This window comes from Scomber japonicus, chromosome 22 (assembly GCF_027409825.1).
Source record: "Scomber japonicus isolate fScoJap1 chromosome 22, fScoJap1.pri, whole genome shotgun sequence".
In the NCBI taxonomy this organism is placed as follows: domain Eukaryota; kingdom Metazoa; phylum Chordata; class Actinopteri; order Scombriformes; family Scombridae; genus Scomber; species Scomber japonicus.
The window spans coordinates 27,501,776-27,516,063 of NC_070599.1; the positions used below are offsets into that span (position 1 = coordinate 27,501,776).

Here is a 14,288-nt window from a genome sequence, read left to right on the forward strand (position 1 = left end):
ATTTAAATTTGCTTCACATAAAACAAACATTTAAACATAAAAAACTTGCAACTTGAAAAATACAAATAAAACCCAATAATAGTAAGAAATTAAAAACATTAAAACACACATAAAAAAACCCTCCTCCCTCCCACTAATAATAAAAAACAAAGTACAGAAAAATAGAAAGAGATAAAAAATAAAATAAAAACTAGACTAGAGTAGCGCATTAAATATAAGGTTGCAGGATAAAGTAATTATTTGCCTAAAAATCACATATAGCTGCTGTAAAAGCTGAAGAAAGAAAAGAAGGAAAGAGTTCCGTTCAGCTCACAGTCCTGCTGAGGATCAGCTGCTGTATATTAAATACGTTGGTCAAAACGTCCTTTATGTCTTTTATAAAATACAAAACCAACAACAACAGCAGCAAGAATCCCAATACCAACAGGCAGTCCAACTTTCAGTCCAAGATTTCCTTCAGTCTGGGTGTTTCCAGATGTTTGACCTGTAGAGCAGAAACAGGTTTTAGGTATCAGCTGTCTCTTTCTCTCCTAAGCGCTCCTCTCACGATCCGCGCACCAATGTTAACAGGATCTTCTAAGAATGTGCAGGTCATTTTCTAAGAGAGCTGATTGGTCAGGAGGTGGTGCTTTTGTACTCATTGATCTCTTATCCAGAACATAACCTGCTCCGGAGCAGGTTAGCCGTTCAGCATAAGTTACCATGGTGATTTACCCCGGTAAGAAGTGAACCAGCGTCGTAGTACGGAAAACCCAGAGTTAACCCTGAAGTTACCTCGATAAGAGAAAATCCAGCTTCGTAGTACAGACCTCGGAACAGGTTATGTTCTGGATAAGAGATCAACGAGTATAAAAGCACCACCTCCTGACCAATCAGCTCTCTCAGAAAATGACCTGCCCATTCTTAAAAGATCCTGTCAACATTGGTGCGCGGATCATGAGAGGAGCGCTTAGGAGAGAATGAGTTTTTAGTGATAGATGCAATTTTTTAACTGGCCAAAATATATATTTAAAAAATAATCATTGAGGCACGTGGGGGATATTATTCTGTAGGTTTGACATCCTGAGATCAAAGTGTCAGGGAGCATAATAACTTTATTTATTTATTGTAATTGTAAAAAATTGACGAAAATATATATTTGTAAAATAATCATTGAGGCACATGAGGGATATTATTCTGTATGTTATACAGTTGGTTTGACATCATTCACTCAAATGGTTGAAGCATAATAGGTTTGTATTTTGAATGTTGAATATTAAACTAACTTAATGTCTCTATGAAAGGAAGGGCACTGAGGAAGCGCTCTGCCCCAAACGTCTGTACCGTAATAAAGTGGCATTGTGTGATCAGAGTGCTGTCCGTTTATATTGTCTGATAAATTAATATTGTATGATCTCATGAATTTACACATTAACAGAGTCGGCAATTTTCTGCCAGCACTCCTTCCTGGCTTTTGCTGCATCAGTGTTGCTTTTGGCCTGGATGATGTGATTGAATTCTTCATATTGTTGAATAATAATTGTCTGCTCTGCCATAGTAAAGTAGGCTGCTCTGCAGGGTTTCTGCATGTTTGTGATTGGTCAGACTCTGCAAACACCTCCCCTTTATGTGAGCGCTGTGATTGGTCAGACGCTGCAGACTCCTCCCCTTTATGTGAGCGCGCAGTGATCCAGATTGGAAAACCCTGGGTTGATTTACCGAGTTGATAACCAGCTTCGTAGTACCGCTTATCCTAGACTGCGAATGTCTGGGTAAGTCAACCCAGGTAACGGAGAGATATCCTGGATAGGTTAATCCAGCTTCGTAGTACAGGCCTCCGGGGTTAGGATAATGTTTACAATGTATGTCGGGGGCACTGTATTATGTCCTGTGAGTGTTATTTCACTGTGTAATGCTAACCAGTTAGCAGCTAATGTATAGAGAGCGCCCACGTTTGTAGTAGTGGCTGTAGTACAGTTAGAAGTACTAGTACTTTACTGTAGTACAGTTTGAAGTACTAGTACTTTACTGTAGTACAGTTTGAAGTACTAGTACTTTACTGTAGTACAGTTAGAGGTACTAGTACTTTATTGTAGTACAGTTAGCAGTACTAGTACTTTACTGTAGTACAGTTTGAGGTACTTGTACTTTACTGCAGTACAGTTTGAGGTACTTGTACTTTATTGTAGTACAGTTAGAGGTACTTGTACTTTACTGCAGTACAGTTTGAGGTACTTGTACTTTACTGCAGTACAGTTTGAGGTACTTGTACTTTAATGTAGTACAGTTAGAGGTACTAGTACTTTACTGTAGTACAGTTAGAGGTAATTATACTTTACTGTAGTATTTCCATGTGATGCTACTTTCTACATCTCAGAGGGAAATATTGTACTTTCTACTCCACGCATTTATTTAACAGATAAAGTACATCAGTCTAATGAAGAACAGACTTGAACTGAGATTTTGAACTCGAGAAAAAGAGGAGTAAGTATTCTGATAAGGAAAAACAGACTGTCAGGTGCACATATTTATTACAAGGAAGGTAGATGGGTTATATTGGATGTCTCTTAGAGGGTCAAAGGATGACTATTGCTAATATTTATGCTCCTAATTCTGATTTTTTTCATGAAGTCTGTAACTTAATTAGAAATATGGGGAACAATAATATAATTCTTGGGGGGGATTTTAATCAAGTCAGGGATTTAATAATGGATAAAATGCATCAACCCACCCAAGCTAACATTGCCGGTGTTATGGCAATAGATGTGCTGTCAGAAGAGTTGGGTCTTGTGGATGTTTGGAGATTATTGCATCCAAATAAAAAGGACGTTACTTTTTTTTCATATCCCCACTCAAGTTATTCTAGAATAGATTACTTTCTGTTATCCCGTAATCTGGTCAGTCGGGTGCTGAATTCTACAATTGGAAACATAGTACTATCAGATCATGCACCACTAGATTTAGTCTTCTATCCTCTATGTAGGAGCCAGATATGAATGTGAGTGTGGTGCTCCTCCCAAACAGCAGGGGGTGCATGGTTATGCTGGCAGCACACTGACTTATTCTTAAAGGGTCATGCCAATCACCCCAGGTGCGCTGATGGTGAGGGCAAAAAGTTTTTTGACTGCGTTCAGGTCGCAGCTATTTTCTGTTGTTTTGGTTTATTATGTTATTTTGTATTAAGAGCAACACACGAAACTAAGCATTGTGTTTAAACGACCAATAAATAATAGATCAACCAGCAAAGTAGTCTGCGTATTGAGTGCACGTCAGAACATCCAGCCATTAGCAGCCAGTAGTGGCTTTAAGTTTAGGACTAGTCACTACAATTAGGTCAAAAAACTTTGTCTGTAGGGATCAACTGGAGATCGGCATGTTGCTTCACGGTGAATCGGGGAGGCTCGCTGGTGATCATCTGCTGCAATCCGGGACCGGTAAACAGCTGACTTCATCGCTGGACCGGAGCTACTGGGGTGCCACCGGGATGTCAAGCCACGGGTGACTGGATGTCAGACAACTTATGCCGGCCAACGTATGGGTATGAGCAGCGCTGACACATTAAGTGAATGGCCATTGTAGGTTGTGTGCACACATTAAAAAGAAAATCCAATGCATTGGTTGCGACTCAAATTATGCGCGTTGAGGCGTATCATACCGCGGGTACGTTTCATTTTGTAGATTAATAGGACATTGGTATTTGAAAATATGAATGAAGTTGCGCAAACGTGTGATCCACTTGCTGACGCTGAACTTGAAACGTGTCCAAAAGACATTGAAACGGACACTGTAAAAAGACGCTCCATTAAACTAACGAAAAAAGCTTTAATGGACAAGACAGACAATTTACAAAAGGATAGAAAGTCCAAATTTAACAAGTTGTCAAAACTAAAAGAAACTATTGTCCATTTGATGAGTGATGACTATGCAAATGAGGTGAAATGTACATTTGAAAAGTTTAAAGTGTTGTGCGATGAAGCAAAACAAACGCATGATACCTTGTTGGGGTTATTACCTGAGGAGGAATCAACAAAACATGATACCTGGTACAAAGCAAAAATGTTGAATGTGAATGATTTTATTGCTCATGTGGGTAAATGGTTGTCTAAACCCCCAAAATGTCCTGATGATGATGATGTTGCTGATTATGTCCCCAATGATAACCATGACAAAGAAGACATTGTTATTGGACCTCATGATAGCATCTCAAATGTTATTTCAAATAAGGGCAGTAAACTGTCAAGTCACAAAAGTTGCAAAAGCAATAAATCTTCTACCTCATCTGCACGCATTAAAGCAGAGGCTGAAAAGGCAGCACTCATTGCTCGTGCCGCTGCTTTAAAGGAGAAGCATGCATTGCAAGAGCAGGAAGAGTCATTACGGAGGAAAAGGGAGCAACTTGAGATGGACACTGAAATTGCAGCCTCTTCTGCTAGGCTAGCAATACTCCGGAGCTGTGGCAGCCATGTGTCAGAGAGAGGATCGGATGGAATGGAGTCATACTTCAGGAAAGAGGCTGAAAGTAAAAATGTTTCCACACTTCTCAGTCCACATGGTAAAATAGATGAGCATCATTTGCAGTATGAATCTGATCGAGTCCAAAGAAATATTCATTCAAGGATGGAAAAAGCTATCGCACCTGACTACTACAGCCAAAGGAAGGCAACTCACAGCCAAAGGGAGGCAACCTACAGCCAAAGGGAGGCAGCTCATAGAAAACATTATGACACATATCAACAGAATATCAGCAGATCAGTTTTGAATCCGCTGGAGCAGCAAACAAAGCAGGAGGTCATTCAACCTACACTATCGACTCAAGTCAGCAATCACACACCAAGAGATCTCTATGATGTACTGCAAAGGCAAAATGACATAACAACACTCCTTGTTCAAATGCAAACTTCTCAGTACTTACCACACAGAGAAATTCCAACTTTTGCAGGAGATCCTCTACAGTTTAAAACATTCATGAAGGCATTTGAACATTCTGTGGAGGCAAAAACCAACAATAAAGGTGACTGTCTATATTTCCTTGAGCAGTTTACTAGGGGACAGCCGAGGGACCTTGTACGCAGCTGCCTTCATATGACTCCTGAAAGAGGTTATTCCAACGCTAAACATCTGCTTGAGGAGCATTTTGGAAACGGATTAAAGGTAACAGCTGCCTACATGGAAAAAATCACTGTATGGCCTAGTGTCAAATCCGAGGACACTAAGGGACTTCAAGCATATGCATTTTTCCTACGTGAATGTTCTAATGCTATGGAGGAACTACAATATTTGGATGAGCTAAATATGCCGGCGAACATGAAAATGATGATTCAAAAACTTCCATACAAACTCAGAGAAAAATAGAGTAACAGCATGTGAAATCTTGGACAGAGACCACAAAAGAGCTTGTTTCATGGACATTGTGAGGTTCATTGAGCAGCAGGTCAGAATTGTGTCAGATCCAGTCTTCGGTGACATACAGGATGCTGCCGTCATTAAAGGAACAATCAAAAGCAAACCTCAAATGAAAACACAGTTCAACAGAAACAGCTTTGCAACTCATGTCTCTATTGCAAATAAATCTAAGGCGGATGTGTCTCAGCATGAAATGTCTTCTACTAAAGTAAACCCAATTTCCTGTCTGTATTGTGCAAGTGGACATGCATTGGAGCAGTGTTCACAATTGGAAAGAAAGGTGCACAGGGAAAAGCTGGACTTTCTAAAGGAGAAAGGTTTGTGTTTTGGTTGCTTGAGCACAGGGCACTTGAGCAAGAACTGTGATAGGCGCATTTCTTGCAAATATTGCAACCAAACACATCCCAGCGTCTTGCACATTAAGAAAAAGGAATGGGTTAACCAAGGACATTCTGAACTGCCAAATAAAAAATCAGTGAGTCACACACCTACCTCTACTTGTGGTCATACAGGGGCTGGCAACAGTAGTGGCATTCTTCCCATCTTACCTGTACAAATAAAGTGTGCAAAAGGAAAGAAGATGATTGAAACTTACGCTTTTCTGGATCCAGGAAGCACAGGTACCTTCTGCTCTGAAAAGCTTGTGGACAGATTGAATACTCAAGGACGAAGAGCTAAAATCCATCTTCGTACAATGGGTCACAGTAAGGCGGTGCCAAGCTGTATTGTAAATGGCCTGGAAATCTCCAATCTGTCTGGCACACATTTCTACAAGCTTCCTGATGTGTTCACTCAGAAGGAAATGCCTGTATCTCCAAACAACATTGTAGATGAAGAAGAGTTGGTAAAGTGGCCTTATCTCAAGGATATTCAGATTCCACGCATAACAGCTGATGTTGACTTGTTAATCGGCACAAACGCCTCCAAGTTGATGGAACCTTGGGAGGTGATTAACAGTCGCGATGATGGACCATACGCTGTCAGAACCTTACTGGGATGGGTAATTAATGGTCCATTACAAGGAAATGACAACAAGCAGAGTGCTTGTCCTGAAGTTATTGTCAACAGGACTGTGGTTGAGAGGATAGAGGGGTTGCTCATCAACCAATATAACAATGACTTCAATGAGAAAGCCTCTAACGACCAAGAAGAGATGTCAAGAGAGGAAAAGAAATTTGTGGAAATTGTGGAAAGCTCCGTGCAGCTTAAAGAGGGCCACTATACCATGAAGCTGCCTTTCAAAAAGGAAAATGTCACCATGCCAAACAACCTCTACGTTGCTAAGCAACGTATTTACAGTAAAAAAAAAGAAAAAAAGAAGCTTCATGCCTGGAGATATTGTTGTAGTTGTAGATTCTACAGCACCCCGAGGATCATGGGTACTTGGGAGAATCCTAAAAACATTCCCTGATAGGAAAGGTCTTGTACGTTCTGTCCGTCTAAAAACAAAGGCAAATGTAATAGAGAGACCTGTGACTAAAATATGTTTGTTATGTGAGGCAACAGATTAAGAATTGTTGTAAATTTTGTTTATTACGGATTTGTGATCAGAGATATCACATGTATTATTAATGTCTGAATGTAAGAATATTATTTTGAATTATATGGCTCCTCTTAAAATATTGTTTGAATTGCTCAGTCTTCTGCCAGAAGCAATTAGGGGCTGGAGTGTAGGAGCCAGATATGAATGTGAGTGTGGTGCTCCTCCCAAACAGCAGGGGGTGCATGGTTATGCTGGCAGCACACTGACTTATTCTTAAAGGGTCATGCCAATCACCACAGGTGCGCTGATGGTGAGGGCAAAAAGTTTTTTGACTGCGTTCAGGTCGCAGCTATTTTCTGTTGTTTTGGTTTATTATGTTATTTTGTATTAAGAGCAACACACGAAACTAAGCATTGTGTTTAAACGACCAATAAATAATAGATCAACCAGCAAAGTAGTCTGCGTATTGAGTGCACGTCAGAACATCCAGCCATTAGCAGCCAGTAGTGGCTTTAAGTTTAGGACTAGTCACTACACTCTAGTTAAAGCAGAAAAAAGTTTGAGATGGCGTTTTAACAACTGTATGCTGAACAGGGAAGAAAACTGCAGCTTTATTCAATCTGAAATGCAGGAATTCTGGGAGCATAATGAAGGCTCTATAGAGGACCATGAGGTAATGTGGGATGCTTTTAAATCTTTTTTGAGGGAACATATTATTCAAAGAAGTTCACTAATCAAAAAAGCAGAGAGTCAAAGGATACTTAAACTAGATCAAGATATCAAAAAGCTGGAAAAACAACACATGGAGCAACAAGACTCAGATACATGGGGTAAATTGAATGAGCTTAAATGTGAATTAAATGATATACTGAACAGAAAAACTGAATTTTCCCTGTTCTGTACTAGGCAGAAATATTTTGAGCGGGGAGAAAGGGCTGGTAAAGTTCTGGCACACAGAGTAAAACAAATACAATCTCAAAATATTATTCAATCGATTTTTGATGAGGACAATAACCTTATCACGAACAAAAGTGACATAAATACCACATTTAGGGAATTTTATTAAGAATTGTATATATCTCAGGGTGGAATAGACAAAAACAAATTAGAACATTTTTTTTCCTCAGTTGAAATCCAAGCTTTAACACAGAATGGGAGAACACTTTTGGAGGACGAAAAATTCTCGCCAAAATCTTAGCAACTAGATTGGAAGAAGTGGTCCTAGTACTACTCATTCATCAGGATCAGGTGGGGTTTATATGTGGCAGGAGCTCAGCAGACAACCTTCGAAGACTGTTACACATTATGTGGATGACAAGAAACTAAGACACACCAACTGTGGCCTTTTCATTAGACAGGAAGTGGGTGGAGCTACTGATCCAGTTATAAATCTATTTTCAGAGATATCTGGATATACTGTTAACTGGTTGAAATCAGAAGCCATGCCATTATCGAAAATATACCCTCCAGATATCAGAAAGAATTGGAAATTCAGATGGATGCCGGAAGGATTAACATACTTAGGCATCAAATTAGCGCCTGGTCTGGAAAAAATAATGGAGGCCAACGTGTCTCCATTCATACAGAAAACCCAAATTCTGTTACAGAGTTGGGGTAAGTTGTATATTTCCCTGATAGGTAAAAATGATTTTAACTCCCAAGATTAAATACATCACTTCCATGTTATCGCTACATCTTCCTTCCTCACTACTTAAAACATATAACGGAATGATGGAGAAGTTTATCTGGGCAGGAAAAAAAACCTATGTTTAATCGGACCAAGCTATATGCTGCAAAAGACAAGGGGGGGTTAGCACTATCACAAACAGACTTATCATTTTCTTTACCCTAAGGCAATTGCCTGCCCCGTTGTGGCGTCCCTGCTTTTAAGGTATGGCTATGAGCGGGTCACTTATAGAGTAGCTGGGAGGGAAGATCTATTCAATGAAGTTTGGGGTCTGTTTTCTGAGTCTTAAACATTTAGACTCAGGTCTAATTCAAACCATGTAGCTGCTGGAAAAGCTGCAGAAAGAGTTCAGTTCAGTTCATCTGAGAGCTTTCAGACCTGCTGACCAGCTGCTGTATATTAAATAGGTTGGTCAGAATGTCCTTGATGTCTTTTATAAAATACAAAACCAACAACAGCAGCAACAAGAAGAAGAATCCCAACAGACAGTCCAACATTCAGTCCAACATTTCCTTCAGTCTGGGTTTTTCCAGATGTTTCACCTGTAGAGCAGAAACAGGTTTTAGGTATCAGCTGTGAGACAGATGATGTTTCATCTCTACAGTCTCATCTGTACAAACTCACCTGAGTCTTTAACCTTCAGGTTGATGATGTTCATGAGCTCAGACTTTTTGTTGTTTACTGAAACTCGACACTCGTATGTTCCAGAGTCCTTGGTGTTAACGTTCTTCAGAATCACTGAAACGTCTCCGTTCTTCATCTGTGGATCCATCAGCTGCACTCGCCCACGAAAAGATGGATGCTGGTAGTCTTCAAATATTTTGTGGTCTCTGAAGAAGAAGACGTACTTCTCTGTCTTCTTCTTCAGGTCAGGTCTGATCCACTGTAATGATGTGATGGCTTCATGTTCGGGACCCTGACACTGAAGAGTGACATCATCTCCAGACTTCACTGTTTGCTCTGAAAGAACAAAAACAGAAAATTTAGAAAACAAAGGTCAGCGATACTTTATTTTTTATATTAAATTAACCATTAATTATAAATTGTCAAAGCAGCAGACAAATCTGATTGGCTCTCTCAATCACAACTTAGTGTCACTTAATTAGGACTCAGTATATTTTAATAATGAGAAAAGATCTCATAATAATCAGATATTTATTCATAATGATGAATCTAATATGATGTTTGATGGATGATCACTGCTAATGTCTCAAACAGACCAGGAGAAGTTGATTCATGCTTTCATCTCAAGTAGACTCGACTACTGTAACGGTCTTCTGACTGGACTCCCACAAAAAAGCATTAAACAGCTGCAGCTCATTCAGAACGCTGCAGCTCGAGTTTTAACCAGAACAAAGAGATCAGAGCACATTACTCCAGTTCTAAAGTCTTTACACTGGCTCCCAGTCAGTTCTAAAGTCTTTACACTGGCTCCCAGTCAGTTCTAAAGTCTTTACACTGGCTCCCAGTCAGTTCTAAAGTCTTTACACTGGCTCCCAGTCAGTTCTAAAGTCTTTACACTGGCTCCCAGTCAGCTCTAAAGTCTTTACACTGGCTCCCAGTCAGCTCTAAAGTCTTTACACTGGCTCCCAGTCAGCTCTAAAGTCTTTACACTGGCTCCCAGTCAGCTCTAAAGTCTTTATACTGGCTCCCAGTCAGCTCTAAAGTCTTTACACTGGCTCCCAGTCAGTTCTAAAGTCTTTACACTAGCTCCCAGTCACTTCTAAAGTCTTTACACTGGCTCCCAGTCACTTCTAAAGTCTTTACACTGGCTCCCAGTCAGTTCTAAAGTCTTTACACTGGCTCCCAGTCACTTCTAAAGTCTTTACACTGGCTCCCAGTCACTTCTAAAGTCTTTACACTGGCTCCCAGTCACTTCTAAAGTCTTTACACTGGCTCCCAGTCAGTTCTAAAGTCTTTACACTGGCTCCCAGTCACTTCTAAAGTCTTTACACTGGCTCCCAGTCACTTCTAAAGTCTTTACACTGACTCCCAGTCAGCTCTAAAGTCTTTACACTGGCTCCCAGTCAGCTCTAAAGTCTTTATACTGGCTCCCAGTCAGCTCTAAAGTCTTTACACTGGCTCCCAGTCAGTTCTAAAGTCTTTACACTGGCTCCCAGTCAGTTCTAAAGTCTTTACACTGGCTCCCAGTCACTTCTAAAGTCTTTACACTGACTCCCAGTCAGCTCTAAAGTCTTTACACTGGCTCCCAGTCAGCTCTAAAGTCTTTATACTGGCTCCCAGTCAGTTCTAAAGTCTTTACACTGGCTCCCAGTCAGTTCTAAAGTCTTTACACTGGTTCCCAGTCAGTTCTAAAGTCTTTACACTGGCTCCCAGTCAGATCTAAAGTCTTTACACTGGCTCCCAGTCAGCTCTAAAGTCTTTACACTGGCTCCCAGTCAGTTCTAAAGTCTTTACACTGGCTCCCAGTCAGCTAGACAATAGATTTTAAAGTTCTGCTACTGGTCTACAAATCACTGAATGGTTTAGGTCCAGAATACATGAATGACATGTTAGTAGAATATAAACCCAGTAGAGCTCTGAGATCTACTGACTCAGGTCAGATAGTTGAGCCCAGAGCTCTGAGATCTACTGACTCAGGTCAGATAGTTGAGCCCAGAGCTCTGAGATCTACTGACTCAGGTCAGATAGTTGAGCCCAGAGTTCAGACTAAACATGATGAAGCAGCTTTTACACAACTGGAACAAACTACCAGCAGAACTGAAATCATTTTTAAATCCAGGTTAAAAACATTTCTCTTCTCCTGAGCTTATGATTGAGCTCTTTTAAAGCACTTTACATTTTAATCTTTCATTTGCACTCTATGTCCTTTTAATGATTTTAAAGCTAATTTATTATTTTATGCTACAATCTTATATTTAATGCTCTATTCTAGCATTTTATTTATGTCTTTCTATTTTTCTGTACTTTGTCTTTATTATTGGGGGGGGGGGTTAATTATATGTCTTAATGTTTCTCAAATTACATGTTTTTCTGTTTTATGTAAAGCACATTGAGTTGCCATTGTGTATGAAATGTGCTATATAAATAAAACTGCCTAATGTTTGTGATGAACAGAAGAATCTAAACGTTTCATTACATTAAAGCTGTTGGAATGAATTCATGTGTTTTAATATAATTCAAACTGTAAATATAATAACTGCTGAATACTGTATATGCTGAAATTACTATTCAAATGTGTGTTTTTATAAATGTGTTGGGCAAATCTCAACCTTTTCATCTTGACCTCCATGTGTGTGAAAATGAAATGTTTTAGTTTTGTCTGAACAATAAAGTTTTCTGAATTGACATTTGGATTTCTAACAATAAACAGAAAAATAACTAATGTTGAATATTTGAAATGCTGACGTATGAGTGGAACTATAGAATTCTCACTAATGTTGTTTGAAATATTATTAATGTATAAACAGAGCACTTTATTTATTTTGCTCAGTTGACTGAAAGAGTTATATCTGCACATACATACAGTATAGGCTATGTATATCTGTACCACACTTTATATTTTGAACATCAAATATTAATATGAGCAAACAAAAATGTGTCCTGTGCACGCTCAACTCTGTCTACACGCACACTCTTCTTGACTCTTCAAAAACAGTTAAACAGTGTCTGCTGGAAGGAGGAGCAGTGGTAGATTTACACTCTCACTCAAACTGGAGAGATGGATCTAACAGTCAAAGTCATATACACACGGAAGATTGAGGTTTAGCTGCTGATGTATGTATATCTGTGCCCACAACCATACTGGGTTGCGCCTATAGCAACATCTCAGCCTGCTTCCTCCCCTCCCAGTTAGTGATTGGCTGCTGGTTTTGTGGTTTATTTACACTGTTTCAACTCGAGCGAGCACACATGAAGATTTGAGCGTGTCTGGTGTCTTTCATCACAGAGGTGTGTGTAGATAGAGTTGAGCGTGCACACGTTACATTTTTGTTTTGCTCAGATTAATATTTTCTGTTCAAAATATAAAGTGCACGCTCAGGTAAGTGTCACTGCTCTCACTAATGTGGTACAGATATGACGCCACGTGTGTTCAAACAACCCGGATATATGATCGGTAGGCTGCACGAAGTTGAAGTTTTATACTTCCTGTCTGCTCTGTTGAGCTCCGTCAGAAAAAAGTAGACCTGCTGCGGATTGATATCACTGCGCGCTGACGGAGCTGGTGGAAATGGGCCTTAAAGATAAATGACATGTGGTGCGGTGCCCCTTTCCTGTGTAGATACACTAACCTTAACCCTACAGCCAGATGTTCCACACAGCTTCTCCTGACTGTAACCTCTGTAATGATCCTCATATTAACTATTATAGAGGTCACTCTGTTTAAAAAACTAAATCTATTGAACATTTAACTTTTAGGTCAATGTTTAGCACTTGTATGAGGAATGTAATGCACTGACAGACCATCAGGTTGTGTTATGGTTGCTATAGATACAGGTTGTGCTAGTGTATAAAGGATAAAGAATAACACAAATCTCTAACAGAGTCTCTAACATGTTTTTAATAAAAGTTTAGAACAAATAAAGTGTGAATGAGTCTGTAGAGGCTGTAAAACATCACATTTAGGATCAATGGCATGGCCTCAAAAAGGCCATTTCTAGATGTGGCCTACGAACTGTATCAAGGAAGTAAACTGCGTGTCAGACAGTGCCATTACAGGGCGGAGTACGGAAACCTGCGAGAGAACAGAAACAACTTTTTTTCCACCACAGTTAATGTATCGTTTATCACTAACAGTAAGTTTAATATTGATCAGTAACAGTTTAATATTGATCAGTAACAGGTTAATATTGATCAGTAACAGTTTAATATTGATCAGTAACAGGTTAATATTGATCAGTAACAGTTTAATATTGATCAGTAACAGGTTAATATTGATCAGTAACAGGTTAATATTGATCAGTAACAGTTTAATATTGATCAGTAACAGGTTAATATTGATCAGTAACAGTTTAATATTGATCAGTAACAGGTTAATATTGATCAGTAACAGTAGGTGAAGCAGAGTTACAGTGTTCAGTAAATATAAATGTCACAGCTTACCTTCAGAGACAGAACAGGACAGGAAACATACGAGGAGAAACACGACAGCAGACATCTTTCTCTTCTTCTCTTCTTAGTTTCCTCAACAAACTTCATTTGTTGATTAATTCAGACCAGCGACGCTTTAAACTGATAACAGTTGTATGTTTAGAAGTGAATTTTGATTTCTGATTATTTGTCATGTCACCAGTCTGTTGCCGCTGACTGACTGAACCCTTTCGATTTCATTCAGCTATATATTAAAGATGTCATGACGGCACGTCGGCTCTGCTGCGTACACCAGGGGCGATTGCTCTGAGACAACAAGGGAAGCACAGCTTCGCCTAAAATTTCATCAAATAAATTGTCACAACTGTTAAATTAAATTCACACTAAACTTATATTTACATCAAATCTGCACTTGAATGCGTTCAATTTTACAACTATGACATCCTGTAACCAGCTGTTTATTGCCAACGCTGTTATTTTCCGACATGATCTCCTATCACACACTTGAAGTCCACTGTGGACGCTGAGCGTCAACAGTGTTCAGTGAAGCTTCTCCCAACAGCTGTTTTGGCTAGGGCGGGACAAGACAGGATAAGACGCTCATTGGATAATGCGACAAACTCGTCCCGCCCCTGGACGCAGTGGGCGGGTCGGACGCTCTGCTTCTGTATGATGATTGGATGA

The 14,288-nt window shown here is 39.6% G+C and overlaps 1 protein-coding gene across 1 annotated transcript; it reads right to left on the reverse strand.

Moving 5' to 3' along the window:
* Positions 1-341: 341 nt before the first annotated feature.
* Positions 342-13,767, reverse strand: LOC128383664 (coxsackievirus and adenovirus receptor-like). The gene is made up of 3 exons (XM_053343253.1): positions 13,617-13,767; positions 9,177-9,512; positions 342-484 (listed from the first exon to the last, which is right to left on the reverse strand). The coding sequence occupies exons 1-3, from the start codon at positions 13,669-13,671 to the stop codon at positions 342-344; spliced, it is 534 nt and encodes a 177-aa protein (XP_053199228.1). The 5' UTR covers positions 13,672-13,767.
* Positions 13,768-14,288: the final 521 nt, after the last annotated feature.